The sequence below is a fragment of the Drosophila eugracilis genome, unplaced genomic scaffold, assembly GCF_018153835.1.
Source record: "Drosophila eugracilis isolate 14026-0451.02 unplaced genomic scaffold, ASM1815383v1 contig_81, whole genome shotgun sequence".
In the NCBI taxonomy this organism is placed as follows: Eukaryota; Metazoa; Arthropoda; class Insecta; order Diptera; family Drosophilidae; genus Drosophila; species Drosophila eugracilis.
The window spans coordinates 217,241-243,524 of record NW_024573712.1 but is presented as its reverse complement, the minus strand read 5'-3'; the positions used below and the strand labels follow the sequence as shown (position 1 = coordinate 243,524).

At 43.4% G+C, this 26,284-nt stretch overlaps 8 protein-coding genes across 12 annotated transcripts in view; 2 read left to right on the top strand and 6 right to left on the bottom strand.

The window, feature by feature from the left end:
* Positions 1–54: 54 nt before the first annotated feature.
* Positions 55–1,127, bottom strand: LOC108106290. Of its 3 annotated transcripts, XM_017213259.1 has the most exons (6): positions 1,064–1,113; positions 958–993; positions 778–894; positions 499–713; positions 326–436; positions 55–268 (listed from the first exon to the last, which is right to left on the bottom strand). In XM_017213259.1, exons 3-6 carry the CDS (start codon positions 886–888, stop codon positions 91–93), a joined length of 615 nt encoding a protein of 204 aa, XP_017068748.1. In that variant the 5' UTR covers positions 889–894; positions 958–993; positions 1,064–1,113; the 3' UTR covers positions 55–90. The 3 variants fall into 3 exon arrangements, with proteins under 3 accessions (XP_017068748.1, XP_017068747.1, XP_017068746.1); XM_017213258.1 differs by lacking the exon at positions 958–993 and having other exon boundaries at positions 1,064–1,127; XM_017213257.1 differs by having other exon boundaries at positions 958–1,123.
* Positions 1,128–1,279: 152 nt separating this feature from the next.
* Positions 1,280–2,262, bottom strand: LOC108106352. The gene is made up of 5 exons (XM_017213332.1): positions 2,159–2,262; positions 1,984–2,100; positions 1,745–1,923; positions 1,583–1,693; positions 1,280–1,463 (listed from the first exon to the last, which is right to left on the bottom strand). Exons 1-5 carry the CDS (start codon positions 2,246–2,248, stop codon positions 1,280–1,282), a joined length of 681 nt encoding a protein of 226 aa, XP_017068821.1. The 5' UTR covers positions 2,249–2,262.
* Positions 2,263–2,466: 204 nt separating this feature from the next.
* LOC108106775 (general transcription factor IIH subunit 1) lies at positions 2,467–4,889 on the bottom strand. Its single transcript, XM_017214016.1, has 6 exons — positions 4,856–4,889; positions 4,430–4,698; positions 4,035–4,373; positions 3,013–3,975; positions 2,771–2,946; positions 2,467–2,716 (listed from the first exon to the last, which is right to left on the bottom strand). Exons 2-6 carry the CDS (start codon positions 4,581–4,583, stop codon positions 2,591–2,593), a joined length of 1,758 nt encoding a protein of 585 aa, XP_017069505.1. The 5' UTR covers positions 4,584–4,698; positions 4,856–4,889; the 3' UTR covers positions 2,467–2,590.
* Positions 4,890–5,111: 222 nt separating this feature from the next.
* LOC108106298 (activity-regulated cytoskeleton associated protein 2) lies at positions 5,112–5,903 on the bottom strand. The gene has a single exon (XM_017213267.2). It carries the CDS (start codon positions 5,790–5,792, stop codon positions 5,208–5,210), a length of 585 nt encoding a protein of 194 aa, XP_017068756.1. The 5' UTR covers positions 5,793–5,903; the 3' UTR covers positions 5,112–5,207.
* Positions 5,904–7,177: 1,274 nt separating this feature from the next.
* LOC108106730 (activity-regulated cytoskeleton associated protein 1) lies at positions 7,178–9,569 on the top strand. Its single transcript, XM_017213967.1, has one exon. The coding sequence runs from the start codon at positions 7,254–7,256 to the stop codon at positions 8,022–8,024; it is 771 nt and encodes a 256-aa protein (XP_017069456.1). The 5' UTR covers positions 7,178–7,253; the 3' UTR covers positions 8,025–9,569.
* A 540-nt stretch (positions 9,570–10,109) lies between these two features.
* Positions 10,110–11,600, top strand: LOC108106701. The gene is made up of 2 exons (XM_017213934.2): positions 10,110–10,254; positions 10,409–11,600. Exons 1-2 carry the CDS (start codon positions 10,192–10,194, stop codon positions 11,186–11,188), a joined length of 843 nt encoding a protein of 280 aa, XP_017069423.2. The 5' UTR covers positions 10,110–10,191; the 3' UTR covers positions 11,189–11,600.
* Positions 11,601–11,750: 150 nt separating this feature from the next.
* Positions 11,751–15,233, bottom strand: LOC108106700 (spermatogenesis-associated protein 20). Its single transcript, XM_017213933.2, has 5 exons — positions 14,958–15,233; positions 14,739–14,894; positions 12,889–14,355; positions 12,598–12,803; positions 11,751–12,534 (listed from the first exon to the last, which is right to left on the bottom strand). The coding sequence occupies exons 1-5, from the start codon at positions 15,107–15,109 to the stop codon at positions 12,071–12,073; spliced, it is 2,445 nt and encodes an 814-aa protein (XP_017069422.1). The 5' UTR covers positions 15,110–15,233; the 3' UTR covers positions 11,751–12,070.
* A 709-nt stretch (positions 15,234–15,942) lies between these two features.
* LOC108106526 (protein Shroom) overlaps positions 15,943–26,284 on the bottom strand; it is a 45,630-nt gene continuing 35,288 nt past the window's right edge. For 2 of the 3 annotated variants that reach the window (XM_017213652.2, XM_017213653.2), the window contains 3 exons: positions 16,898–18,326; positions 16,574–16,831; positions 15,943–16,516 (listed from right to left, as the gene is read on the bottom strand). In XM_017213652.2, coding sequence (XP_017069141.1) covers positions 16,253–16,516; positions 16,574–16,831; positions 16,898–18,326 — 1,951 coding nt within the window. In that variant the 3' untranslated portion in view covers positions 15,943–16,252. Of the gene's footprint in view, positions 16,517–16,573; positions 16,832–16,897; positions 18,327–25,777; positions 26,076–26,284 lie in introns of those variants that run through there. The other variant, XM_017213655.2, reaches the window with a different exon arrangement.

The following is a 26,284-nucleotide window of genomic DNA, read 5'->3' as shown; positions in this document are numbered from 1 at the left end:
CAAGTGCGTGGCAAGTGACTGCTAATTAGATATGTAAACACCCCCAAGAAAGATACTTTATGGTTCTTGGCAGTACTCTAGTTTTTTTTTTCATCTTCTTCGTCGACTTATAATATTGCTTAAGGCCTGCTCCAGTGGCACAGAAATCAGATCCAAAATATTTTCTTTACAGCTATTTGTGTAAGCGGAGCACTCCTGATGCTCCCGACCATCCCACTCGGCTTGGTAATATTCATGGGGCAGGTGCTCATCCTTAGAACTGCTGGGACTGTTATAATATAAAAAGTTATTATCTTATAAATGGAATTTCAATAAAGAATATAACCTGAATATAATGTGAACTAAACTTCCTAGAAAGCCATTGACGTCGCCCAGCTGAGAGGCATTTGTATCACAAATCAAACGCAGCAAACACGCTTCAGCAGGAAAACCAGATCTGATAATGTATTGACAATATTACTCAATATTTTATTTTAATTTAATAATTATCACACCCACCTTCTTAATTTATCCCGTAACATGGCATAGAAAACAGAGCGACTCATCAGAGTTAAAGCTCGCTTTTCACGGGAGGCTGTTTTTTTGAGGGAACCATTTGAAGTTGTACTATTGACCTTAATTTTCCAATCAGTGCAATTTTGGCAGTGTCGACCTTTGGCCTCGCGACCTGTGGTTGGATATGTCAGATATCCATCCTCAAAGTCCTGACCCATCTACAAATTGTTAAGAAAAACACTTTTAAACAGAACCAAAAGCTAACACCATTATCACACTCACCAAAATCGGTGGATATTTGTACACGTGCTCCGGCTGATAGTAATTGAACTCGTAATTGTAAGACAAAAAGACATTACGATGTGGCAAGTCAATGGGCACCGATATGGCCATGAATATCTATAAAGCAAAGACCATTTTACAGTAAACTTTTTAAAAACACTGGATTTGTAGTACAATTACCCCATACTCAGAGTTGGTAGTAAAAAGTAGCGTGGACTTAACAAAATTAAAGTTTATTAGTATGGCACATAATAAAACTGAAGTTTTTAATATAAAAGATATGTACATGTTATAAAAATATTTAAGAAGTATCCAAAAAGTAATGATTTCCGATGATCGACTGAGAGCGTTTTAAATCAGACTGGTGACCGAATTGGACAAAAGTCAGCAAGAAAGGTGCGTATCCAAGAAGCTGTTAATTAAAACCAAGAATTGGAAATCGGTGTCGGTCCGAATTGGTTTAATGCAGTTAAAACTGTAAGCGACTTATCGACCATCCAGTTTATTGTCTTCCATTTCGTCTGTCCAGAACTTCTCGGAGAACATCAAGCAATGGCCTTGAGATCAGATCCAATACATTCTCTTCACATTGGCTAGCATACGATGAGCAATCCCCATACCGATGACCATCCCATTCGGCTTGGTAATAGGCTTTGTCTAGATGTTCGTCACTAGAGCTGCTGGGTCTGCAAGAGGAAACCCCGGTTTTTGAGTGTGGTGTTAAAAATATCTTTCATTAACAGTTACCATCGTAGGTCTGAGCTATCATTGTCATTAGCAGATCAGAAAAAGCTCTTAGACTTACGTGAATAAGATATGCACTATGTTGCCTAAGAGTCCATTGACTTGGCCAAGCGTTGAAGCGTTAGTTTCGCAAATCAGGCGAAGAAGACAGGGCTTAGCGGCATAACCAGATCTGTAATGTATTAGTGTTAGGAATTATAATAAGTAACTACATTGTACTTACCTCTCAAGTTTATCCTTTAGCATTATGTAAAAATTGGTTCGACTCATGATTGGTAAAGAACGAGCAGAACGTAGCTTTGATGAACTGTTTCCCTGTACAGAGTGAAAGGATCTACTGCTGCTACCCTCACCTCCAGTGGTATTGTAGGTCAAGTAACTCTCCTCCCAATCATTACCCATCTAAATCGATCAAAATGTAATTTCTAAACCGAATATCCTGAATTTTTTTTACCAACTCACCAATATAGGAGGATATTTATAGACGTGCTCTGGCTGGTAGTAATTAAATTCGTAATTATACGAAAGGAAGACATTGCGATTCTTCAAAATAAGTGGCACGGATATAGCCATGAAAATCTAAATTTATGGAATTTAATTATGATAATTCAGAATACAAAACTATTATTATATTTACACCAAATTCAGAGTTAGTTTGAAATAACAAGGTGGATCTCACTGAGGCCCAGCTCAAAAGAATAAGGAAAAAGAATAACTGAATATCCATTTTTACAAAATATTTCCGAATTTTGTTTCGCGACCAAGAACTGCCAGACAACTGAAGCGCCTAGCGCCCAATATTACAACTTTTATAGAATCTTCAGAGCTGCTAATTGACCGGCACGAGAACGCACCAAAACCAACCGCAGTCAGCGATGGTCTCAAAATAACCACAGTCACGACGACAGATCGAGACCAAAAATAGATATTAAAACAGAGCTGGTCTACCAAGTTGCAAATAATGTTTTATTCCAATGCGTTCCGCATACGCTTATAGTTATTCCTAGTCTATAATAATGGTTCTTGAGGTGTGTGGCAGACGCTCGAGAACGCCTCCATTGGGCGTTTGCTACCTGGTGTTGCGCAATTTTCGCTCCTTCCAAGTAGCATACTTGGCATTGGCGGTGCTCAGCAGCTGGTTCATGTGCTGGGTCAGCGAGGAGCGCAGCGGCGAGAGTTCGTGCATGGCGCGATTCTGAAATGTACGAAAGTTCATGATAGGTTCAAGGAATTCAGTATTAAAACCAACCTCAAAAGGCACTAGTTTGGCCATTTTGAAGCGTTGCAAGGTCTCGTGCATGCGCTGCAGCTTTGCCTCCAGCTCCTCGGTGGTGGGCGGAAAACAGCTCCAAAAGTGCTTCAGCAGCTCGGACAGCGATAGGTATAAGTGACGCAGCTCTAGTTGGAAGTCACTTGGTACAAGTTCTGCAATAAGATGTATCGAAGTATTTAACTACGTTTAAACTTTAAATCAATTTCCTGCCAACTTACGTCCCGCTGACTGCTCCTGGAAGCCACGCATCATGGAACCGCCAGGACTCAGCTCTCCCAAGGCATTTACAGCTGCCTTGGAACATATAAAAGTCCGCTGAACGTTTCGATTTAGCCAGGATTCTGAGTTGCGAACCAGCCTGTACTGCACCTCTTCCAAATTCATGGAGTCGTTATGGTTATCATACATGCTGTTCTGGACAGGACCGTTGAGGTATCGATCCACCTTAGACAGTTCGAATTGTTTGGACTTGGTGGCCTTGTCTCCGTGGCCGGCAACGTTGTCTCCTTCTATTAGGGGTTCACCCAAATCCTCGTAATGAATCTTTTCCATCACTCGTTGCTTCTTGCTCTGTGGCTCGTCTTTGTCCACCTGATTGGAGGAACTCTTCGTTGCGGAAGCAGTGGCTTTCCCATTTACACCGTTCGTGTAGGCTGATTGCGAAACCGGTCCGTTGGCATTGTTGGTACCATTGGTCATGGTCGACGGTGCAGAGGTTACGTTGGTACAGGTCTTGAGCACCATGATGGAATGCTGATTGAATCGCTTAATCATATTCTGGTGGACAATGTTGCCGCTGTTCACGACGTTACGATCCCCAGCCACACTGCCGAAGCCCTCCTCCAAAGGAACATCCTCAAACTTTTTGAGATCCAGCAAAGGATCACCAGCTCCCTGCTGCACAGCCGCTTTTAAGGCCTGATCATCGATCTTCCCGCATTCTGTGAATATATCCTTCGTGCCAGCAGTAAGGCGATCTCGATGAAAGTAATGAGACTGGAAAAACTTTGTCCAGAACTCGGACTCGGGCATTTTGGCGGGCACATTCTCATAATGCTTGCGTTTGACGGCGGGATAGGTCTTAAAAATGCAGTGAATCACGTCGGAGGTGAGGTTATACTTGAGGCCATTACATCCGTCCGTTTGCGGCTTTATATCGGCCAGAAAAGCGCCAGAGACACCTGGAATTACAATCATACACCGTTAGAACTAAGAAGAACAGAAGGGATTTCACACAAACCGATCTCTTGGGACTTGCCCATCTTCTTTAGGGCATGTTCCTTGGCGTGAGTGGCCCAAAATTCATCGCTAGTTAGCACTTTGGTAATGACAAGATCCTTGTAGAGTTGTAGTAAATTGGGGTTTTCCACAAGGATGCGGTTCTTATCCTCAAGGTCTTTATCAACTTTGCGCTTGAAATTGGGCAGCAACTGTTGAAGCAGCTCCTTGACCTTGTCCCTGTCGGCATACATGGCAGGCTGTCCTCGACGATTAACAAAGTGGAAGGTTGATGTGTTACCGTCGTGAAGCACGACCTGCAACTGCACCTTGGGCTTGCCATCGGGTGAGATCTTTTGGGCTGCATATAAAAAGGTTTTTGAACCTGAACAAAAATTGTTTGAAAAATGCACCCACTCTTAATGTCTGCATAGCGATGAGAGACCGTAACAGTGTCCCTGTGCTCCGCCATCCAGGCCACCCGCTCGTTCATCACGTAGAGAGTTCCATCACCCTTTTTGTACCGCACCTCGCCCATCTGGAGCAGCACATCCTCGCTGCTGGTGGTCATCGTGTCCTCCGCCCGGCTCTCAGCAGTCGTAGTTGCAGTCGCAGATCCACGGTCGCCGTCTCACATCAGAGCCTCTGAAAGAACGAGAAAGGGGATGCCAGCAGAGTCCTGGCACCTGAAAGAGCAGAAAACGCGGTCTGAGAAGCATTTTTGGGCTGGCGGAAAAATCCCGCCTGGTAATTGGGAATATTAAATGTGCCGGCGGCACTTTCCCCCCATTTGGTGGTCGAATTTGCACGTTACTTGCAACTTATTACTGAAAACGCACGCACCTCGGCCAAAATCGTGAAATTATGCCAAAGTCAGTGTGGCCAGACTTGTGGTCGTGATGAAAATCTGTCCTTTGTATGCCAAGAGAAAATACTAGAAACTAGAACCACAGCCCATTAATCGAAATTATTTGAGCGGGAAATTCAAAGCCCTATTAAAAATATGTTGATAATTTTTGTCTTTTGTTTAGCATTTATTTGAATTTATTTGGGTTCTGTAATAGTTTATATAAAATCTGGAAAACAGTACCTTTAAGATTAAAAAAATCAAGTTATTATAAGATTAAATTGTTTTATTTTTCTATTATATGTATATTTATGTATATCTTTGCATCTAACTAACTTAAGTTCAACTTCAGTGCTTGGTTCGTTCCACAGTTCGCCCCCTTTCGAGTAGTTCCCGAAAGGTCTTGATCTCGTGCCGGGGAATGCTCTCGCGGTATTTGGGCTGCATAAGCCCGAAGATGAAGTCCAGCTCAGTCTCTTCGTCATGTCGTCCGTCTGGCAACTTGGCCAGCAGGGCACGCTGCTTGCAAACAAATGAGTCTATGACCTCGCCATGGGACTGTTTCGTCTCGAATATCTCCATGTAAATCTGGTAGGACGGTTTGGTGGGAGAGAAGTGATCTCGCAGAAGTTGCAGTGCGTCTGGCCAGGTCTTGGCATCACGGCGCACACCCTTCCACCACATAACGGCTATGTTGTTAAAGAGCAGTGGCAGACCCTTCAGGGCATCCTTATCGCTGATACCCTCTACCTCTTTGTAAGTCTCGACGGCATTGATGAACTCATCTACGGCATCATGATCTCGCTGGCCACTGAATCTCACCGTACAATTACTGAAGCTCCCCTTTGAAGGCGGTTGCTCATCTTTGATCGGTGCCAGGGATCGAATCGTTTCGATGAGTATGCGAAATTGTTCGTCGGACATCTGCGACATATTTTCGCCGGTTTTTCGTTTCGGTTCCGCGAAAAGTAAACAAACGAACGGCGGAAATGTAAGCCCTCTGAACGAAATTTCAAGCCCCAAGCGTTTGGCGGTGGGGGAGCAACTGCCGTTGAATTTTGCCAACTCAGAGATTTAGACTTCTTGTGAAATAAAACGCAATTCCGCTCTTCCATTGAGTAAAAGCTTTTTCGAATATCGAAAAGTGGACGCCGCTCTCTGAATGTGTTTAAATTAATTCGGTGAGCATTGCCTGACTCTCTGGGGGGTTCACTCCTCCTATCTTCATTCGATTTACACACATTTTTTCTAAAGATAATGTACCCTGATATCAGGTGGCATTCAAACATGTCATTTTCCTAATGGATGGAATTAGAAGAAAGTTATTTCTTGAAATCAATATTTATTTATATTTGGCAAAATAAATTCTATTTAAACCGCTTTTCTGAGGTCATCAATATTGATTCCCATGACAAATTAATATACATATGTAGATATCTATTAACTCAAAACTAATGACGTCACATTAATACAATAAAAAGCAAAATTAATTTGCGTTTTTAATGATTCAGAAATGCGAACACTTGTATAATGTAGGGAGAATTAATACACAGAGCTCTTTAGACCATGCACCCTAACTGAACTTAAGAATTAAGTACTTACCATGTTTTTATAAGTACACTTTACTTTAATAAAGGGTCGCGTGTATTGAATTTCGAGAGACAACGTAAAAGAATAAATTCTAATCAAACCGCTGAAATTACAGCCAAGAAAAGTATCTTCAAATGTAATGCAAATTTGTAAAACATAAACAAAGCTCTTTTCAATTGATAATATTATATTATCATAGTATAAGGTTTATATTTTAAAAATGTGTGCGTATTTATTTTTAATTTAAATTCATAAACAATTTTATACAATACCAAATGTTCTAGGAATTACTTCTTAATTTATTTATATTTGATGACAAGGTTGCGTGTCGGCTACCAAATAAATCACATACTTGAGAGAATTTCAAATAGCAATGTAATATTAACGTAAAAACATAAAAAAAAAACTTATAAATATCTTAGTACGAATTTGTTTCAAAAATGGTACAAAAATCAATTGAAGAATAAACTCAAACATTTATAAATGTGTTTATCAATTTTTGGGCTAGTTACCGGCTTTCAAGCTGATATATCATAGTATATAATTATTGTAGCTCCGATGATTCATAGCAATAATCAAACCAAAAAACATAGGCAATGCCCGCTCTTTGGCCGTTCCTCTCCCACTTTGGCTCTCCCCATTTCCATAAGCTTTTTCGAAATTCGATTTCACAACTGGCGGGTATAAAAGGCCCCTCCATTTGGGAGAGCTCTTCAGTTCACATCAACGGCCGCATTCGCTACACTGGCTTTGTCCGCCGACTGAACCACAAGAGTTTTATCACCTAAACCCAACATAACCAAAATGGCTCAACCGATAGTGATGACCAACGAGCAGCTTCACGCGCTGATCGAAGCCGTGCGAGTATCGGCCGCTAGTGCCGCCGGAAACGCAGCTGCAGCTGGAGAAGCTGGCGCCCAGGGTGCTAAAGGCAAGGGCAGCTTCTCTGCATGCACACATAGCTTCGGCGGTACGCGCGACCATGACGTGGTCGAGGAATTCATCACCAACATCAAGATCTACAAAGAGCTGGAGTACATCAGCGACGAGAACGCCCTTAAGGGTATCTCGCTGTTGTTCTACGGACTGGCCAGTACTTGGTGGCAGGGAGTCCGCAAGGAGGCCCACACCTGGAACGACGCCATTGCTCTCATCCGCGAACACTTCTCGCCCACTAAGCCCGCCTACCAGGTCTACATGGAGTTCTTCCAGAACAAACAGGAGGACAATGATCCAATCGATACCTTTGTTGTCCACAAGCGAGCTCTGCTGGCCCAGCTGCCCAGCGATCGCCACGACGAGGAGACGGAACTGGATCTGCTCTATGGCCTGCTAAACATCAAGTATCGGAAGCATATTTCCCGCCAGGCTGTACAGTCATTCAAGGAGCTCCTGGAACAGGGCCGAATCATCGAGCACAACAACCAGGAGAACGAGGAACAAGCTGCCACAGCGAAGAATGCTCGTGGCTCCCGGCGTACCACCCGCTGCACCTACTGCAGCTTCCGGGGTCACACGTTCGATAACTGCCGTAAGCGCCAAAAGGATCGGCAGGAGGATAACAACGAGGAATAGGTGACCAAAATACCAACAACCAACTAGAGGCAGCAGCCACCACATGACATCACCGGTGGTTACGCCCAAAAACAAAATTAATATAGAACTTTTCGTTGCCACACTGGCCGACCGACGTCAGCGAAAGCCCAACAACTAGAGAGAGAGAGCGAGGGAGCAGCAAGTACGGCAGCAATACCAACAGCAGCAACATGTACCGGCAGCAATCTCATTCTCTTCCAAACTCACTGGCATTTGGCATGCCGGTAAGCTTCGTTCAGCATCTAAAACCCAAAATAACCACGCTGTTTTATGCTACCATTCGCAGTATCTCAAAAACGGCTTTACTTTGATAATATTTCACGCCGCCATGCGGCTATTTTGGCAAGAAACGCCAGCATATCGTCCAACAATTTTTGAAATTGTAACATTGAATTTTGTATTTTTAACTAGAACAAGCAAAGCTTCGAGAATTATCAGGCGGAACGGCTGAGGATCAGGCATTTCGTCCGAAAAATCGGTTGGTTGCAATGAAGAAATACGAATTTTATATCCAAAGGGTTTCTGCCAAAAGCTTCGGCTATGGCACCCCTTTGGCTACGGGATTTTTGTTTTAACATTGCGACTACGAGTGGATGTTGCTTGATCTTCAGTCGCCTTCCATCACCAGATAATTCTCACAACCGCCGGCTCCACTTTGTGCCGCTCAGCGGAAGAGTAGCTATAACTTGGCCACCAGAGAGATGATCACTATATTGAAAAATGTAGGGGACATCGCTTTTGTAACCAATTTCGCTGTTTTTTCAACTGATCCAGGTCCTTTGTGAAGCTAGCAAAAAACCCCCCGCCCAGTGATCGCCCGCTTAGATCCTTTTGCACGTGACATCGACAGCCCCGTTGGGTGACCATTCGCATTTCCGGTCGAAGCTTCGGCTACTTCCGGTTTTGTGGGTTGGAGCTCTTCGTGATGTCTCTAGTGCGAGTGGATCTACAGGGGGCGTGAACCGGGCAAAACCTAAATTTCCTCGGAAATTTAAAAAACCAAACAACTTTTGACTTTTGTCAAAACTTTTAGTAACCACATCGTACTACGATGGCTCCTGATTCGCCATTCGTGCGGTTGGCACGTCAAAATTGTCCCAGTCGGGATCTCGGGTGTTGGGCTGTTTAACATTTCACCCCTTTGATTCCGCGACAAGCTTAAGGCACGCCAGAACACAACAACAAACGTCTGCGGTTGGATCTCGTCACTGCCGCGCCCCTCCAGCCGGTATTGACTCTTTCCGCCCACCATATGCTAAACCGGTCACTTGTGCAGATGACATAGGCGCGTCACAACCATCCGACCCGGAATATATCCGGAACATGGTGGCTAGGCTTACACCGTGCGCCATAAATTGGAGATTTGGCCACAAGCACACACAAAGTTTGGCCCGCAATCCTCACGCAGCATCCAAAAGTGGGGTCCTATTGATGACCTCAAGTGACCGGGATTAAGCATCAGAAATCAAGAAACTAAGAAAGACTGAACCCAGAAAAAATAAACTAGAACACCTAAACAACATATATGGAATTATTTTTATTTAATTGGGATAAGCGGGTAAATTCTGTTTTCAGGCAATAAACAATTCAAGAATTATTCTTATTTATTAGTTATGTAAAGTTTAAATAAGGTAAAAAGTCTAATATACTCTTAAAAACTACAACTGAAAACAACACCAAAACAAAACAGAAGCAAGTTATCGATAGACTCCATTCCGGCGGAAATGACATCGTAGCCAGATGTCTGTTATTTAGATTTAGTATTTTTTATTTATCATATTTGTATGGCAGAACATACCCATAAATGTCAATGTTTTTATTTGAAACAAAAAGCATTTTGTTGCGGCTATTTATGCCGAAGTTTGTTTTATAGCAATAAAGCCCATAATATATTAAATAATAAAAGTTAAAGGAATTATTATTATCATTTTTATTAAAATATCTTTGTTTTAAGAGCTAATAAAAGGAATAAAAATTAATAATTTAAAAAAGAAAGTTACTTGCCTTTAATTTTGAATGACTAAGTGATGCATACCAGTATGACTTGACGCTAGGCCGTCGCTCAGTATGACTTGCATTCTGCCACTTGGTCACACTGGCGAAAATAATAATATTTCCTAATCAATATACCTGATATCAACAACTGATGCACAAAACACACCGTCTCACCACCGACAGCCAGTACATGGAAGTCGAAGGCTTGCTGCAGGTGAGTGGACGCGCTACATTCGTGGATGATTCCTGCTAATCCACTTCTACAACGCCCTTTCTTTTTGCCCCGTCGCACCACACCACACCACTCCGCTCTCCACGCTCCACCCACTCGAAAAACCTGGCCAAAAACCATGCACATACTCGCACAGGCGATGGACATGCCCACCAGCCACGATCCGGAGGCGGAATTGGAGCCGGAGTCCACGTCGCTGTGTCGCCTGAGCCGCTACAATGTGACCAACCTGTACGATGGGCCGGCGGGCGGGGGGTCTACTTTGGCCTCGGGCCGCCAGCGTTGCTACACAATGCCGCATGTGCCACCGCCAGCGCCGCCCTCCACGCCCACATTGCTGACCAGCGGGGGTGGCGGTAGCAGCAATTCCGTATCCGTCTCCATTTCGCCCACCTGCTCCGCTGGAAGCCATCCCCTGGATAGCCAGAGCTTGAGCCAGAGCCCCTTAAACCACTTCATCTACGTGAAGAACGGCAAGAACCTGCGTCGCGAATCGCGTTGTGTCGACTCGGAATTGTCCAAGTTATTCAACGTGGTATCCATCACAAATCGGCTGACGGCCATTAAGAACCGCAGTAGTTCAATTTCGAATTCGAGTGGGATCCTTAATGCCTCGCGCACCATATCGAAGCTAAATGGGGCGACGGCCACCAAGATCTTTAAGATCCATAGAGATCCCAAGGAGTTTCTGCGGGAGACAGATGAAGATTCGGTGTCGGCGCCGGAATACGACGAGGAGGAAGAAGACACTCGCTTTCGGTTCTTCCGGCGGGCGCGTTTCTCGCGGAGGTATAGCACAGCTCGATCCGGCCGGAAATTCGCGCGGAAGTTCGCCCGATTTGAGCACCATGAACGCATGGAGACCATCGTAGATAGCTTCGATGCGGCCATGAGCTTCAATGATGCAGACACCTGAAAGCCGGAGGAAGATAAAACGACGACGACGGCAACAGTTGAGGATGAGGCATGGCAGATGGTCGGCCAACCAATGTGATGAATGTGAATTTCAACTAAATTATTTTAATTGCTACAAACTACTATTATTACGATTATTATTACCGATTACCGAGCTGTTCTCTCCATACGTTTAGTTTCCTTCTATGGCGATTGCCGTCGCCTCCGTGATCCAGCTCCATGCCCCCAAACGATTGGGTTTGAATACGGATCGCGGACGCAGCGCAGGGCACGCATTTAGTTTAAAGCCTAGTTTTACGCCTACGCCTCTGGGGCGGAGCAGGTGCAGCCGACCACCGATTGGTTGATTGCTCCACGAACAGAACGATTCCAATAAATGCACAAAACGTGTTGTATTCGAGAAGAGAGATTAATCGACCTTACTTTTATTTAATCAGGTCGGGTAGAACATTCATTGTTTTCTATAATGTGTAATAGAACATTTAATCCTTTCGCTTAAGCTAATCCAATTTCCAGACCTACCAATTTCCGATTGTTTTAAATATAAAATTATTTAAGCCACATTTTTTAAGGTTTCCCCTTTTGTCTTTATTAACTTTTTATATAGACGTATACAAGGTTATATTAGTTTTCTTTCGCTAAAAATTGCAACTTCAACGAACTAGACATTTAGGGAGCAATGCAGGCGGCGAAAGTCTCTCAGACTTGACAATAAAAGAAGCTAACTCTAGCTTGACTCTGTTGCAAGTCTATTGGGGTGCTTACTAACAGCTACTTACAACTATGCAGTTCCGTGAACTCATTTTTATTTTGCTTTAAAAGCAAAGAAAAAAACAGTAACATTTATAAGTTATAAAAATAGAATTCGAGTAACTTTAAGGATTTAAGCGCGATTCAAAGAGAAATATGACATGAGGTTATCCTCCAATTGCTGCGGATCAGTAACTGGCATACGGCACGCTCGCTCATGGCAAATATAAACCGTAGTCTTGCCCCCGACCATTTTAAACTTCGTTTGTAGGCGCCGGTTAGAGCCTTCTTCTGGATTAGAGGGATCCACATGTACTATAATCATGCTTGGGATGTAAAACTTGCGGCAAATTTCAACAAAACGTTGAGTATCGGGGCAATCCGGTCCCACAACAGCGACCAGATCCAGTCCGTTCTCGTGCATCAGCAGGGCGGATAGCATCTCTGGGAGAGCATGGCCAAAGGGAGCTACGTCGGCAAAGAAGTTCAACAGTTTCCCAGCCCTTTGAAGATAGGAATTGTCGTCGTAATAGTGTCCCAAAAGGACGAGATTGCGGGCGGAGACACTGTTACCACTAGGCTCGGCACCATCGTGGTCTTTAGAAATATATAAGAAATAAGTTTGTGGAGACTAAAGATCCAAAAGATGATCACACTTACCTTCCTTGAGCCGCACGATAACGTTGGGTGCATTTTGCTGTGAGAAGAAGTACGCACCATTTTTCTCGTCCCAGAAAATCCTATCCTGTGTGTCCTGCAATTCCTTAGCCCAATGCATAGCTTCTACGTCTAGTGTAGACTTGTAGTAGTCCAACAAACCCTTTATAAGGAACGCATAATCATCCAGAAAGCCATCGATTTGGGATCTAGAAAGATAAATGATTTTTTTATTTGAGTTTTTAAATTAAATATTTTTAAAGGTAAGTAACATATTCTTGATATAAAACTCACTCGTTCTTCTCCAGGGTTTCATCTCCTACGGCCACACCATAGCAAGAACGGATGAGAATCTTCTGTTTTGGGTCATACATCTCTTTGCGAAGAAATTCGAGAAGTTCCTTTGCTGTCTTCATGTACTGTTCCCGATTCGCGGAGTAGCAGTTGGCCAACTTGCAGAGTCCAGACAGGACCAGGCCATTCCAAGCGCAAATAATCTTGGTGTCCAAGTGCGGACGCGGTCGCTGATCTCGCAGAACATGCAGAATATCGTTAGCTGTGTCCAGCAGCTTATTAAATTGTTCCGGCTTCAAATTGAAGTTAGCACAGGTGTCCTCCTCCGATCCCCGTACGATAAGTATATTCTTGCCAGTAAGATGGCCATGAGGATCACTATAAGCTGGTACATTTCCCGGTGGCTTTAGATCGTAGTGAAAAGCATAAATTTCAAAAGCTCGCTCGGGCGTAATGTCGTCAAATCGTTTGGCCTGGTCCGTGAAAGCAGCTTTAATCTCGTCCCAGGTCCAAGCATAGAAAGCTCCTTCTACCTTTACTTTGTCATCATGGGTAGGCAAAGAGTCAGCATCCTCGCCTGCATAGAAGCCTCCCAAAGGATGTCTTAAGTCCTTAATCAAGTACTTGTATATTTTGTCTGCATAGTCCAAAAATGTTTCCTTCCTGGTCACCTTGTAGGCATTGGCAAAAGCCACCATTAGTTGGCCCTGATCATAGAGCATCTTTTCAAAGTGGACGTTGTGCCAGTCCTGAGTGGTCGCATACCGAGCAAAGCCGCCAAAAACATGGTCATTTATGCCACCCTTTCCAATCCGATTCAGCGTTTCGATCACCATGTCCAGTACATCCACATCCTTAGTGACTAGATAGCCATGAAACAGAAAGTTAAGACGTGGTACCTCCGGAAACTTTGGCTCAGAACCAAATCCTCCGTGGGTCTGGTCGAATCTCTGCTTATGGACGTTGATACCTTCTCTTAGCTTTTGTAGAGCACTTCCCGCTTCGAATGCCGCTTCTGCCACAGCACTAGCATCCTGGTTCTTCTGCAAAGCAGCCAACAAAGCGGATCCGGCATTTAAAAGGGACTCCTTATCGGTTTCCCATTTCTTAGCAATGGATTTGAGGACCGCACCAAAAGACGGCATTCCATACCGAGATTTTGGCGGGAAATAAGTTCCCGCCACCAATGGTGCCAAATCAGGAGTTAACCACACGCTCATTGGCCATCCTCCACTGCCCTTGGACATCAGAAGGAATTGCATGTAAACCTTGTCGATGTCCGGACGCTCCTCACGATCCACCTTGATGTTTACAAAGTGCTCGTTCATAATGGCCGCTGTTTCGGGACTCTCAAAGGATTCGTGTTCCATTACATGGCACCAGTGACAGGTGGAATAGCCCACCGAAAGAAAGATGAGCTTGTTCTCGCTGCGGGCCTTTTCGAAAGCCTCCTCGCCCCAGGGATACCTACAAAGTTTTAGGATTCAATTAAAATCAACGATATCTAGAGCTTTGTCTGAGTTATGACTTTGTTCGCCACTTTATTTCGTTTACATGGTTTCTTTGTTAAGATTGGGTATTGCTACATAACAAGTTTATATAATAACAAAGGGAAGAGGCTTTCAAATGGTAAAATAAATTAAAAACCTTAAATTGAAGATAACAAAAGCGAGGTATTATTAGAATTTTTTGAGGCTCCACATATGAACGAATATTATTGTTTTGTTTGCTGTTTCTTTGTGATTTGTAGCAATCTTATCTCTTATCACACGTGATTTAACGACAAGCTACACCCACGATTCTCTATTTACTTGGCGCCTTCGATATGTGTTTCGTTTTCTTCTACTCACCAGTCAACCGGATTATAGGCATGCTGCAGAAGATACGGAGACTTAGAGGCAACTAAGCGATTGCCCTGCTTTGGCGGCTCCTCCTTGGCAGCTTCCGCCTTTGCTACTTCTTCTTTGGATGCTTCTCCACCGGTGGCCATTCCCCTGTTGTTCAGACTACGCCACATAAATAATAAAAAACATTAAAAACAGGTGGTTGATAGGACGAACGAGACTTACTTGCTCACAGTCCGACAATGACTACGACAACCGATGTGTGGGAGTCGCAGGTTCCGTCGGACCGATTCGGACTTCGATGTATCTGTTTGGAGTTTCAAGGTCGTTTGCACAGAGCTTCGTATCCAGGGGAGAAGCGGTCTGACCCTGAACATAGCAAACGAATCGGGAATCTCGGGGCTTGCGCTTTGCTTTCACTTGACCTCGTCCAATGCTAATAAAACTGCAACGTGTGCAAGCGACGCGAACTGACCCAATGTTTTTAATATTGTTTTGCATATCGGCTGTAGAGCTGGAACAAAAGACGATTTTTTTTTGATACTATCGGATGTCAAACTGTATTCATTTCGATGCTTACAGTTTGATCATCGATTAGTTTTGTTTGAATATTTCTGTTACGTATTTTACTTTTAATTTAATCAAATTATTATATGTCGGTAAATAATTATACGAAAATCAACGCACAAATAATATAGTTCAATATTCAAAAACAAATTTATTTGTGAAATATAAGCACGAGTGACTACAAAACTTGTTAAACCGGTAAGTTCATTTACATTTAGATGAGGCGGTGTAACAACCTTTAATAAAATTACAGTAGAACTTCAAAAACAAGAATCCCTATCTGTTGACCAAAGAGCTCGAGTTAGGTAAACTTCAAAATATCTATATATATACTTAATTGTAGTTAGCATTATATTTAGACACTTTGAAAGAGCCAATTCTGAATTGCGAGAGTTAACTATATACATACATATACATTCTTTATGATAAAAACGCAGCCGATAATAAGCCACCCATAATGAAATGTGAGAATTATATTTTTCTTGAAACGAAATTTTTTAACTATTTTTTGTTGAGGAAACCTACAAATACCTCAGTCACAGCTATAATTACTTTAATTTATCCAAATATATTTAGGTTATCGAAGTGATTTATCCCAATTTGTATTGCCTACTTTCAGGCTGTATTCAAAATACCAGTTAAATAATTTTCATAGTTTTATTAATGCATACAGTTTATCTTTGCTTTGATAATTATGTAGAAAATGCTTACACCTATGCGGCCGATATATAGAATAATTAACCTACTAGCTAGTTGAAAATCACAAATGAACATACAATATTTATACATTATAGTGTGGGTGTGGTAATTAAGCACATCGTTTTAAACTAATACACATTGCGGACTGGGCTGGCAGATCCTGCAGACTCTCTCGATCGGCTCTCAACTTTGAGTTGACAGCAGGGAGAATCGAATCGGCCAAGTTGGCCATTAGCCAATAGCTATTAGCCAGTTTAACAATCGCTTTGGACTAGCGCATCGCTGAGGGAACTAAGCTGCTCCTCGCTGCCCTTGATCCTTTCGGCCAGGTCGCGTGCATCGGCGATCAATTTGGCCTTCATGTTGATGAAGTAGTCGTAGTCGGCGCACATATCGGCGCTGAGGTTTTTGCCCAGTAATCCGGCGATGCTGGTTCCACGTCGATCTATATCCGATTTTAAGCGTTGCGCCTCCTCTAATTGCTCATATAACAGATCCCTCTTCGATTCCAGCGCGCCCTAAGGATTATATTTATTATAATATCTTTCATTTAGTAAATTCTAAAATATTCTCACCTTTTCCTGCTGGCGCGTTTCCAGGCTGCACTCGGTTTGGGACAAACGCTCGGAAAGCGAGAGAAGTAAACTGGTGATGTGACCCACGTCGTCGACGTAGGTGCGGAACTTGGAGGCTTCGCTGGGACGCACCTTCTCCGCCAGCTTGGCAAAGAGATCCTGGCCCAGTTTGTCATTCGTCGAACACTCTTCACTGATTGTCTGCTGCTCACGTTTTAGAGAGCCAATTTTTTGGTTCAAATGCTTGATGAGCTCATCCTGCAAAGGAGATAAAGATTGGTTATAGGATTTAGGATTACTAAGATATCACATGAAAATACCCACCATCTTTTGTTTGATTAAATTTGTTGGCTCTTCGCTTGGCTCGCCCAGCTGCAGCTCCACACTGACCACTCGAATCTCGGTGGGCGATGTGATAGACTTCATTCGCATTAGGGTAGAGGTGCCCACATCGCGCTTGGCTAGCCGCAGGGGCACATCCGGATTATACAGATTGCTCACGTACTGTGAGGTGGGCTTGCAGATCTTTGGTGTAAGGATGTCGGCGATTTTATCACCTGGCGGCAGGAGCTTCACCAGCTCCCGGCTCATCTGCTCATAGTCCAGTTCGATGGGTTGTCGCTGGCGGGGCTGCAGAGTGGTCCTGGTCGGATGCTCTTCGCGAGCCGCCTCGAGGTCTGTGTCCCTGTCTTCCAGTTCGTCCGTTTGGCAGGCCATATCCGTTGTGCTGGGCTTGGGGTTCACAATCAGGACCAATTCACTGCGCTGCATCAGCTGCAGTTCCTCGATCTTGGGCTCTTTGTCGAGCACACACATCTCCTCTACCTCCTCCTCCTCTTCTAGGGGAGGCGGACTGGGCGGTGGTGGCGGTGTCATCATTGGTTCATTGACGAAACTGGCAGTGGGACTGGTTATCAGGGGACTGGTGTAGCCGCCTATAAGACCCGTGTCACAGAGATGCGCCGACATTAGTTGCGACTGTAGTTGGGTGATCTTCTCGATGTTCTCCCTCAGAGATTCCTGGCGGTTCATCGCGGGCTTGGGTGGTGTTATCAACGGGTTTGTATTCAGGGTGGTACTGATCACCTCGGCGCGGAAGATGTGCGCCTCGGGCTTAGGAATCGGTGTCACTATAGGATTGATTGTGCACTCCAGGGAACTGGTGCTCAGACTGCAGTCTGAGTGCGAGGAGGCCGGCGAGAGGCGTGGCGGTGTGGGCGTCGGTGTGGGTGTGGCAGAGGGCAGTACCTCTTCCAACGTCGTCTCCAGGTCATGGGCGGCCTGCTTGAGATCCACGTGGGACTGGGACATTAACGGCATGGTCACCGCACTCGTGTGCTTCACATCGTACGACTGAGATCTCGTGTATTGTTGTGGGGTCACGGGTTTCGGACTCTTGCCGTAGCCCTGACTCAGAACCGGAGTTGAGTACCTCTGCCCATAGTAGTTGGGCGTGGTACCTGTCGGTGAGTTCCCAGCCAGATTATTATTAGAACCATAGCGCAGGGTCACATTGGTATCGCCGTTCGGCGATCCTGGCTGCAACTTTGGCTGCTGTTGGAGCTTAACGCCCAATGGCAGGACATCTGGCAGATTGTTAGGCAGTTTGCCAGTCACCCCATAACTGGGCTTAGTGTGGGCCACCAGGTCCTCATTGGAGGTGAGGGTAAGCTTGTAGACGCCATGGTCGGGATCTGTGTTGTTCAGCTTCTCCAGACTCTGGCGCGGCAAATACGAGGCCTTGGAATTTGATCTGTAAGAAGAGTAAAAGAGAGGAGTTTTATAAGTGAAAGTAGAAAAAAGTTTCTAATAAGTAATATTTCCTATTGATAAAAGTGTAATTTTAAAGAAATTTAAAACTAAGTCTGAGTCTAAGTTTGCCCCTCTACATAAACATTGTTTTCAATGTATTATTTGTTTTAGATCTGATTTCTTCAGTTTATGGGCGTTGCAGCTTTGCTTTGTAAAGAAAAAGGTTTTCCTGGCATAAAATGTCAGCTAACTAAAGGTCATCCGTGGGGTCATCGGCAGTAGCCGCCACGACTTGGGAAATAAGCACCAAAAAAAAAAACCATATTTCCCGAATCGCACGTCTCATTAATGCAAATGGGCGGCCATAATCTGGACAGATGCTAATTGAGTCCTCGGAAGGAGGAGGCTCAGGCGGAGGTGGAGGCACAGCTTTAAACCGAAACCCGATGCAATCTTTATCTTCAAGCACCCACATATTGTAAATTATTGTAATATGATGGCGAAAGCGACGACCGATGAAATTATTCTGTGCACGACGCGAGGAGACGACAGTTCGTCGTGTGTTAAGCTGATTTCCAAGACACAGGGCACAAAAAGGCGGAATAAAAACGAAAGTGAAATGTTTACAGTGCAATTATAAAGAGTTTTATGTTTCAGAGTTTCAGAAAAGCAAAAGTCAGAGTCGTTTTAGTGTGCAAGGCGTATGACGATGTCCGCTTCCCCTTCTTACCCCCATCCACCCCTTCCATGACAACTTTCAAAAGTGCTAAACTAATTTGTTATGTTTTTGTGTACCTAACATCTCGGCTGTTTCTTTCTTTTTTTTTTGTTTTTTATTGTAAAAGCTTTTGTTAAAAATTTTAGCGCATATCGTTCGGCTTGGCCACCCCCAGTTTTGGCAAAAATCTTTATTGTTTCTGCATTACATACAGCCAGACTTGAAGACTGCGGTATATATAGAGATATACATATGTAGCTTTGCATCTGAAGAAAGCCATCGAAGAAATGTTGTCGCATTTGCATAAATTAAGAGCAGAGTGAAAGAGATGAAGATGAAACTGGGGGAATACGTTTTGGACTGGCTTACATCACTGGAGCTAGACAAAACAGCTGTTGGATGTTGGTTGTATCTTTGCCCAGTTAGCATTTGCATAAGCGCCAGTCTTTTGTCTAGTTCCATCTTTCAAAGTCCCCCTCTTCCTCTTCACTTTCATTGCTGAGCCAGAAAGGGAGAGAGAGAGAGATGGTTAGATGCTGCCATTTCGCCTTTCTTAATCACTTCCGTTCGCCTGTTGAGTAAGTCTACTTTGTATTTTTTTTTCTACTGCCAATTTGGCTAAGACAAAGGCAAGAAACGGTTGCATTTTCATATGGATTTGCATATCAGGGTGATGACATCACAAGAGTTAATTGAAAGCAGGTCTAGCATAAGCCAAGAACTTACAGAACAGTCAAGGGAGATAATTGCTCTTATCTAGTGGGGTTATCATCTTGTAATCTTAGCCAAGCAACATAGATAAGGCCTTGGGAAAGAGACCCTTGTAATCCCCCAACAGAATTCCTCTTTCAAGATAGAGATTTACCTGACATAAGCTTATTATATATACACACCCTCAATATCGAGGGACGGGGCAAATGTAACAGCTTTATTATGATTCACTTCACATATCAAAAATAAGTTTTTTTTTTTTTGCCAGCTAATATTGTATAATTCCCAATAATATACGGCTGGGCGAGAGACAATGACAAAGGCCGAAAGAAAGGGTCAAAAGAAATGTTCGGACACTGGGCTAAATACATTTCCATACAATTAACGCATATTTTATTTATATATTTGCCTATCTTTCCCTCTATTTGGCATTATTAAGCCGAGCGGGGCGGCGTTCCATTTGGTTATGTGATGCAAATTATGAAAAGGAAAACAAAAAAATTGATAAATTACCTTGCCTTGCATAACCCACGGCATTAATGTCGACAATAAACACCGTTCGTCTATAGGGCTTAAAAAATCGAATATCGGATATTATCACCTAGCTTACTAAGCTTACTAAGCTCTCCTAGCCAGCAACCGCTAACCACCACCCGCCTGGTATGGGATAATTGGTGGGTTCAGTGGCTTTTGGGTGGTGTTGCCGATCCAGGTCTTGGTCAGTGGCCTTTTGCGTTGCGCATTGCGTATGCAACACAGCATAGCAACACATCAGCGGCAACTATAACTGCAACATAGGCAATAGATGTTGGTGCAGCAGCCACAGTTGCACTATAATTTTTGATCAGCAATATAACGAGCTGTTTGCCGTTTGATGCTGCTGCTGCTCCTGCTGGCTGACTAGTTTTCGTTGATAGTAAAAGTATTTTATTTAAATATGCCGACAACGACAACGACAACGCTGGCGACGCATGGAAATCACGTTTTTAACATCTCGTCTTAACATTGAGCCGAAAAAAAGGCGAACAAATGTTGCTGTTGCTGCGGTTGCTGCTGCTGCTGCTGCTGCTGTGGCTGCTGCTTGTTGTTGAAAACATAAACATCTCACAAGCTCAGCCGAAACTGAAACCTGAAAACGGGTTTGTCGGCACCGCATCGCACACATTTTCACTTGCCGCAAAATGACGTCAAGTCAACATACAAAAACAAAATAAAGTAAAACAAAAACAGATGGCCATCAGCGCAGTTAGCTTTCTTTCGGGGGGAGGTCAGCATTGCGGCCAGAACAAATCGCTTCTGTTTTTCTTTTCTTTAGTTTTTCCCTGGCATTCAGGCAGAGACAGCAGCCACGCATCATCGTCCATCAAAGTATGCCATAAATTTCTCTTGGAAAACTCCACGAAAAACAATGCAAGAAACAACACGGCAGCAATAGCAACATCAACAGTAATAAAGAAAAGAAAAAGGAAAAGAAAAGTTCTCTTTCACTTAAAATGTTAGCTAAGTGGTGGCATCTTTTTCTGGGAGACGCTGTAGAAATAAAAGACTTACTTCTAACCTTCTGGCGGAGAGTCCCACAATCGCCGCCTGAGATTTCCCCGCGCAACCTAAATCCGAATCGAAAACTTTTCCTCTCGAACAATTTGTGCCTGTTCATCTGTTCATCTGCCTCGTGATCGGACTCCAATTGTCTGCCTCTCCGCTTGGTTTCTTGTTTTCTTTTCTAATGCCGCGGCTACTGTTGCTGATGTTGCCGTTGCTGCTGCTGCTGCTGCTGCTGTTGCTACTGTACCATAATTATGATCCATTAATTCTGGCAGCAACGCCAACAATGATGGCTTGTGCAATATTTTTAATGTAAAATCGATTTAATGGCGCTTTTCGCTTGCGGCCCTCAAGCACCAAAAATAGATAGCTTGGGAAATGCAGCAGTGGCAGCAGCAACATCAGCAACAGATGCCCACTGCTGCTCTTGGCCCAGCCCCCATTGAAAGTGTCGAAAGTGGTCGGCCTGTCCCATTGAATCCGATGAAACTGGGTAATTAACTTGTGAGCTAAACGGCCTCAGCTCATCATAATTACAGCTAAAAAGATGCCTGCAACCAGGGGGCAGAACACGGCAGCAACATCTGCAACAGCAGCAGCAGTAGCATCAGCAACACTAGTTGCAACCAGCACGGGAAACATGTGTGCGCACTGGACTACGACAGCAACAAGCTTGTAAATAATTCCAGCCCCACCTCCCGCACTTTAAATAGTTACTTTTGATATTCGCAAAGTTGCGTTTGCATAAACAAATTATTCAGTCGAGTGCGGGCCTTTTGTCTGCTGGCTGTTGATGGGGGCCAGCAGAGGAAGTGGAAGAGATTGAAGGGTGCACAAGGAGAAATATGTTGCCATGAAATTGGAAGTTGTTAGATGTTTAGGGAGTATATAAGCCATATGAAAGCAATTATCTGATTATCAAATAAAAACCAAATTAGTTTGGCTGATTTGAAGGCATTAAAAGTCCGTGGAACTTAATCAAGTTGAGAAGGTGGACTGTATTTAAACATACTCTTTCTCATTCCACTGATACTATTATCGAAAGTTAAAGCTCTTAAAAGGAACTAAGGGTTACCTTACAGAGTTCTAGGCATTATAATAAATTATTTTCCAAACCAGCAAGTTCCGGAAATATCTTTAAATCATAAATCAAATAGCGTAGATTTTCTGGCAGTGCAAAAAGGGGCTCGAGGGGAGAGAGGAGAGCCCGCTGCTAATATCCGCGACACATCTGCCAATGACATTTTCACTCTCAGCCCACTTGGCATATAAATTGTACACACACAGAGCGGCCAACTTGTATTGCCCTCGGGCGCATGCGCAACACGTCCGCCATGGCCGGATCAGCCGAAAGTCGGGGGATATAGCAGGGGGATATAGCAGGGGGATATAGTGGAGTGGGGGTATAGTGGAGGGGATGGCTACAAGACTTTGAGCCATTTGCGTTTTTTTTCTGTATTTTTGTGTTTTTGTTTTAGATATTACACAAAAGCCGCTGTTCGGCGTCCGGCCTCTGTCGTCCGTCGCCGAATGCCAAAGTGTTGCGGCCATTGAAGGAACTGCCCTGAATACGGATTTCTCATTGTTTTTAGCCAACTAATTTCAGTTGAAAGAGAGCGAAAGATAATGGACGGCAAAAGAGCGAAGAGGCCAACATACACATTTACTTGTTAGCCAAGATCCGGCGGCGGAGAAATGAAATGGTAAGAAAAGAAATGAAAAGAAAAGCATGCGAAGCGGCTCTTAATTTCTTAATAACACAAATTTCTCAACAAACTTTAGAAAAACCAGACACAGAGAAAGAGAGAGAGAAAGAGAGTGTGAGTGAGAAGGAATTCTGAAAATGTTTAATGACAAAATAAAGTTGAGAACTTCCTAGGTTACACCATAAAGTGTAGTGGGGCCTTGTCATGAACCTTCATTAGCTGTTAATTGTAAAACTTTATGAAGCGCGTAAAATGAAAAATTTTCCAACAAAATAGCCATGATGATATGAAATGATGTCACCTATGCAGAACTGCACTTTCATAGGGAACTAGCAAGTGAGATCACCAGGAACTATCCAAGCAGATACACAAGACGTGCCACAGATACAGATACTCGTACTTCAAGTACGTTTTTTTTTGCTCGCCTTTTTTTGGAACGAAAGTGAGAGATTGATGAATGGTCTTGCGCTTATGTTTCGGACCATTTAATTGCCTCGACAGCGAATGTGACCTTTAGCATACAAACATATATACGCCAGTCCATAAGCAATAATGATCAGCAGATTGGCGGAGAATAAACAATGATCATCGGGTGTCGTAAGGCAGAACAAAGGGAACCAAAATCAAGGTTAATCCAATGGATTCGAACCAAATTAATGCATTGCTGGTATATAGCATACTGAATTTGCATCAATCAGCAATTATTTATGCAAATTCTCTGCGGACTCTGTGAGAAGTTCGAGCTAAAAGTTCAAATATTCTCACGCTGCTTCTGAACCGTTTCGGTATCGATTGATCGATTTCTGATGGCAATATAGATATCAGTCTCTTTATATAGATATATAAGAACTGCCCCTGCTCTTTGATCGTGTTTAGCATGTCACGCGCTTGTCAACCCAAAAAAAAAGCATAAAATATTTAAGTAAATAGAGGGGGTTTCCGCAAGGTTAGGCTTAAGAACTCAGCTTGATGAATGAGTGAATGAGTGCAGAAAAACAATGACAATTCTAGAATTTAACCGTATTTCCACAAGGTCACTCCTATGAGGCTGCAAAAAGCAAAAAAGACAACCAAGTAAACCTTGCCAACTCATCTGAGATTTTGGGCCCGGCCCTTTTGTCTTTTTGGAGAGATCTTCAGCAATTGCCAAAAGTGTTCTTTGTTTATTCTTGGCTTTTTTCGGGGCGGCAATTTGCGTCGCAATTTGGTCGCTGGCCAAAGTTGAGGATTTGTGGAGCGGAACACCCAATTCACAGGCCCGATTCAATTTCCATTCCATTCCAATTTTCAATTCTACAGCAACCCAAAACCAAAGCCAAAGCCCAGCCCACGCCCACACGATCTACAGTTGCCAGTGGCCGGGTTATTTACAAAACCTTGGACGTGGCGATCTCGAGCGTTGCCCCATGGACTGTGGCTGGTCGGTTGGCTGGATGAGTGGCACTCCTAGCTTTTTGCCTTTTTGCGTCTGGTGGGGATAAGACAAAGCGAAAATAAAATAAAATACCTATAGAAAAATACAGAAATACATCCGCGTATTGTTTTCCTATAGCAAAGCCATCGCGCTGCAGTTAGGCGCTTTTGATAATTAACGGTTTATTGATAAAAGATCCACAACCTCATCGCGATGGTCTTCCCCCTTAATGATCATGACGATTACGTTGATGATGATGATGATGATGATGATGGTCACTATCTCTCTCGTGTGGCTTTGATGGGCGTTTCTCCTTTGACTCGCTATCGTCATAAACATAATTCTCCACTGACTCTTTTTGGCAAAAGCAAAGCGTGAAATTGACATTCGCCCCCCTTCGAGGAATGTTCAACGAACTCTGCCTGCATAATAATAATAATAATAATAATCGAAAAATCCACTGCGGCCACTTGTTGCAACATTGCAGCGATAGCAATGCAGCTTTGCCGCAGGACAGGAAGCATCCCCCGTTGTCTTTTTTTTTTGTCGCTGCTTTTGGGCCGGGCCCCAAGATTGGTTAAGGGGGAAAACAAAACTGAAAACTCAAAAATGAAGCCCCAAACACATTTGGCATTCATTTGGCGTCGATCGCGTGCAACAAGAGGCAGCTACAGAGAAAGAAATTGAAGTCGTTTAAAAATTAATTGATAATAAAGGGAATGTAGAGTTATTGAAGGGAAGAAATGAGTAGTTAAGACACAGAATATTATGTATTTTATAGTTTCTTTTCTTTTCCTTATCTTCAACATATTCACAAGAATTTGCAGAAATGTAAGGAAAATATCTTTTATATAGAAATCTGACCCCTTTCTCTATCATTTATATATGTTATTCATTATAAATTTCTTGTTCGTTTCGTAACCCAACCTAGGAAAACCCATAATAAAATTTTATTTCTGTGTACAACTCCAGTCTGGCCGACCACTGTGAATGCCAAGAGCAAATGAAAAACGCAATTATATGGCAAAAATAAAACAAAAATAAATAAAAAAAAAAAACGAGATCAAGATTTGACGGCGGCATGGATTGCGTTTTCAAGGTTGCTGTTATGGGGTATGGGGATTGCATTGCCCAAGTTGGCGCTGCAATTAAAAGTCATATATGGCCGAAGGAAACGAACGAAAATTTTATTAACGCATTCCCCCAGCCGACGTTGCTCGCTTTTCACCAACACCACCACCAGCACCACCCCATCATGACGTCAGTGCTCGATCGTTTTTCCCATTTCTGCTGATGATTTTTGTCTGCATAATAGGTTTTTGTCTAGACATTGGCTGCTTGGGTGTGTGTAATTTTACCGAAAGTTTAGCCATTGAAACCACTGAGCCATTGTCCAAACGAGAGTTCAGGAACCCAGTCGATGGGCAAGATCAAAACAATTGAGCACGCGGCACTTTGTATCTTCGTTTTGGGGCACGAACAAATTGGTATTGGGAACTTGCAAAAATAAATCAAATAAATGGCCGAAAATAAAAGCGCGACAACGCGTTTCATTGAACAAAACAAAACTGAACGCGCTGGCAAAATGCTAAAAATTTACATTCGGCGTGACAGGGAGAGAACGAGAATGGAAAATCGAGGAGCGATAGGGAGAGAAAACGACATAAACTGATATGTGCCATCATCAAATTGAAAATAAACGCTAAATAAATATGGGCGAAAAAACGTGAGGCCTTTGAAAGGGGAAATATTCAATACCCTTTAATGAATGGGCGGGGGTCGATAGGAGATGAGGTCATTAAAGCACGGGTCATAAAAGATGGGATCTAACGATATTGATACTCGCTTGATATGTGCTTTATGAT

Coding starts and splice junctions, on each gene's coding strand:
- LOC108106290 (XM_017213257.1), bottom strand. CDS start 1,065: ATGTACATATCTTTTATATTAAAAACTTCAGTTTTATTATGTGCCATA. Junction 895..957: donor CTACCAACTCTGAGTATGGG/GTAATTGTACTA, acceptor TTTGCTTTATAG/ATATTCATGGCCATATCGGT. Junction 437..498: donor TTACGGGATAAATTAAGAAG/GTGGGTGTGATA, acceptor ATACATTATCAG/ATCTGGTTTTCCTGCTGAAG.
- LOC108106352 (XM_017213332.1), bottom strand. CDS start 2,248: ATGGATATTCAGTTATTCTTTTTCCTTATTCTTTTGAGCTGGGCCTCA. Junction 1,924..1,983: donor ATAAATATCCTCCTATATTG/GTGAGTTGGTAA, acceptor TGATCGATTTAG/ATGGGTAATGATTGGGAGGA. Junction 1,464..1,582: donor ATAGTGCATATCTTATTCAC/GTAAGTCTAAGA, acceptor TTCCTCTTGCAG/ACCCAGCAGCTCTAGTGACG.
- LOC108106775 (XM_017214016.1), bottom strand. CDS start 4,583: ATGACCACCAGCAGCGAGGATGTGCTGCTCCAGATGGGCGAGGTGCGG. Junction 3,976..4,034: donor GGGCAAGTCCCAAGAGATCG/GTTTGTGTGAAA, acceptor TTGTAATTCCAG/GTGTCTCTGGCGCTTTTCTG. Junction 2,947..3,012: donor CCAGGAGCAGTCAGCGGGAC/GTAAGTTGGCAG, acceptor ATCTTATTGCAG/AACTTGTACCAAGTGACTTC.
- LOC108106298 (XM_017213267.2), bottom strand. CDS start 5,792: ATGTCGCAGATGTCCGACGAACAATTTCGCATACTCATCGAAACGATT.
- LOC108106730 (XM_017213967.1), top strand. CDS start 7,254: ATGGCTCAACCGATAGTGATGACCAACGAGCAGCTTCACGCGCTGATC.
- LOC108106701 (XM_017213934.2), top strand. CDS start 10,192: ATGCACAAAACACACCGTCTCACCACCGACAGCCAGTACATGGAAGTC. Junction 10,255..10,408: donor AAGTCGAAGGCTTGCTGCAG/GTGAGTGGACGC, acceptor ATACTCGCACAG/GCGATGGACATGCCCACCAG.
- LOC108106700 (XM_017213933.2), bottom strand. CDS start 15,109: ATGTTCAGGGTCAGACCGCTTCTCCCCTGGATACGAAGCTCTGTGCAA. Junction 14,895..14,957: donor CATTGTCGGACTGTGAGCAA/GTAAGTCTCGTT, acceptor TATGTGGCGTAG/TCTGAACAACAGGGGAATGG. Junction 12,535..12,597: donor TATCGTGCGGCTCAAGGAAG/GTAAGTGTGATC, acceptor ATATTTCTAAAG/ACCACGATGGTGCCGAGCCT.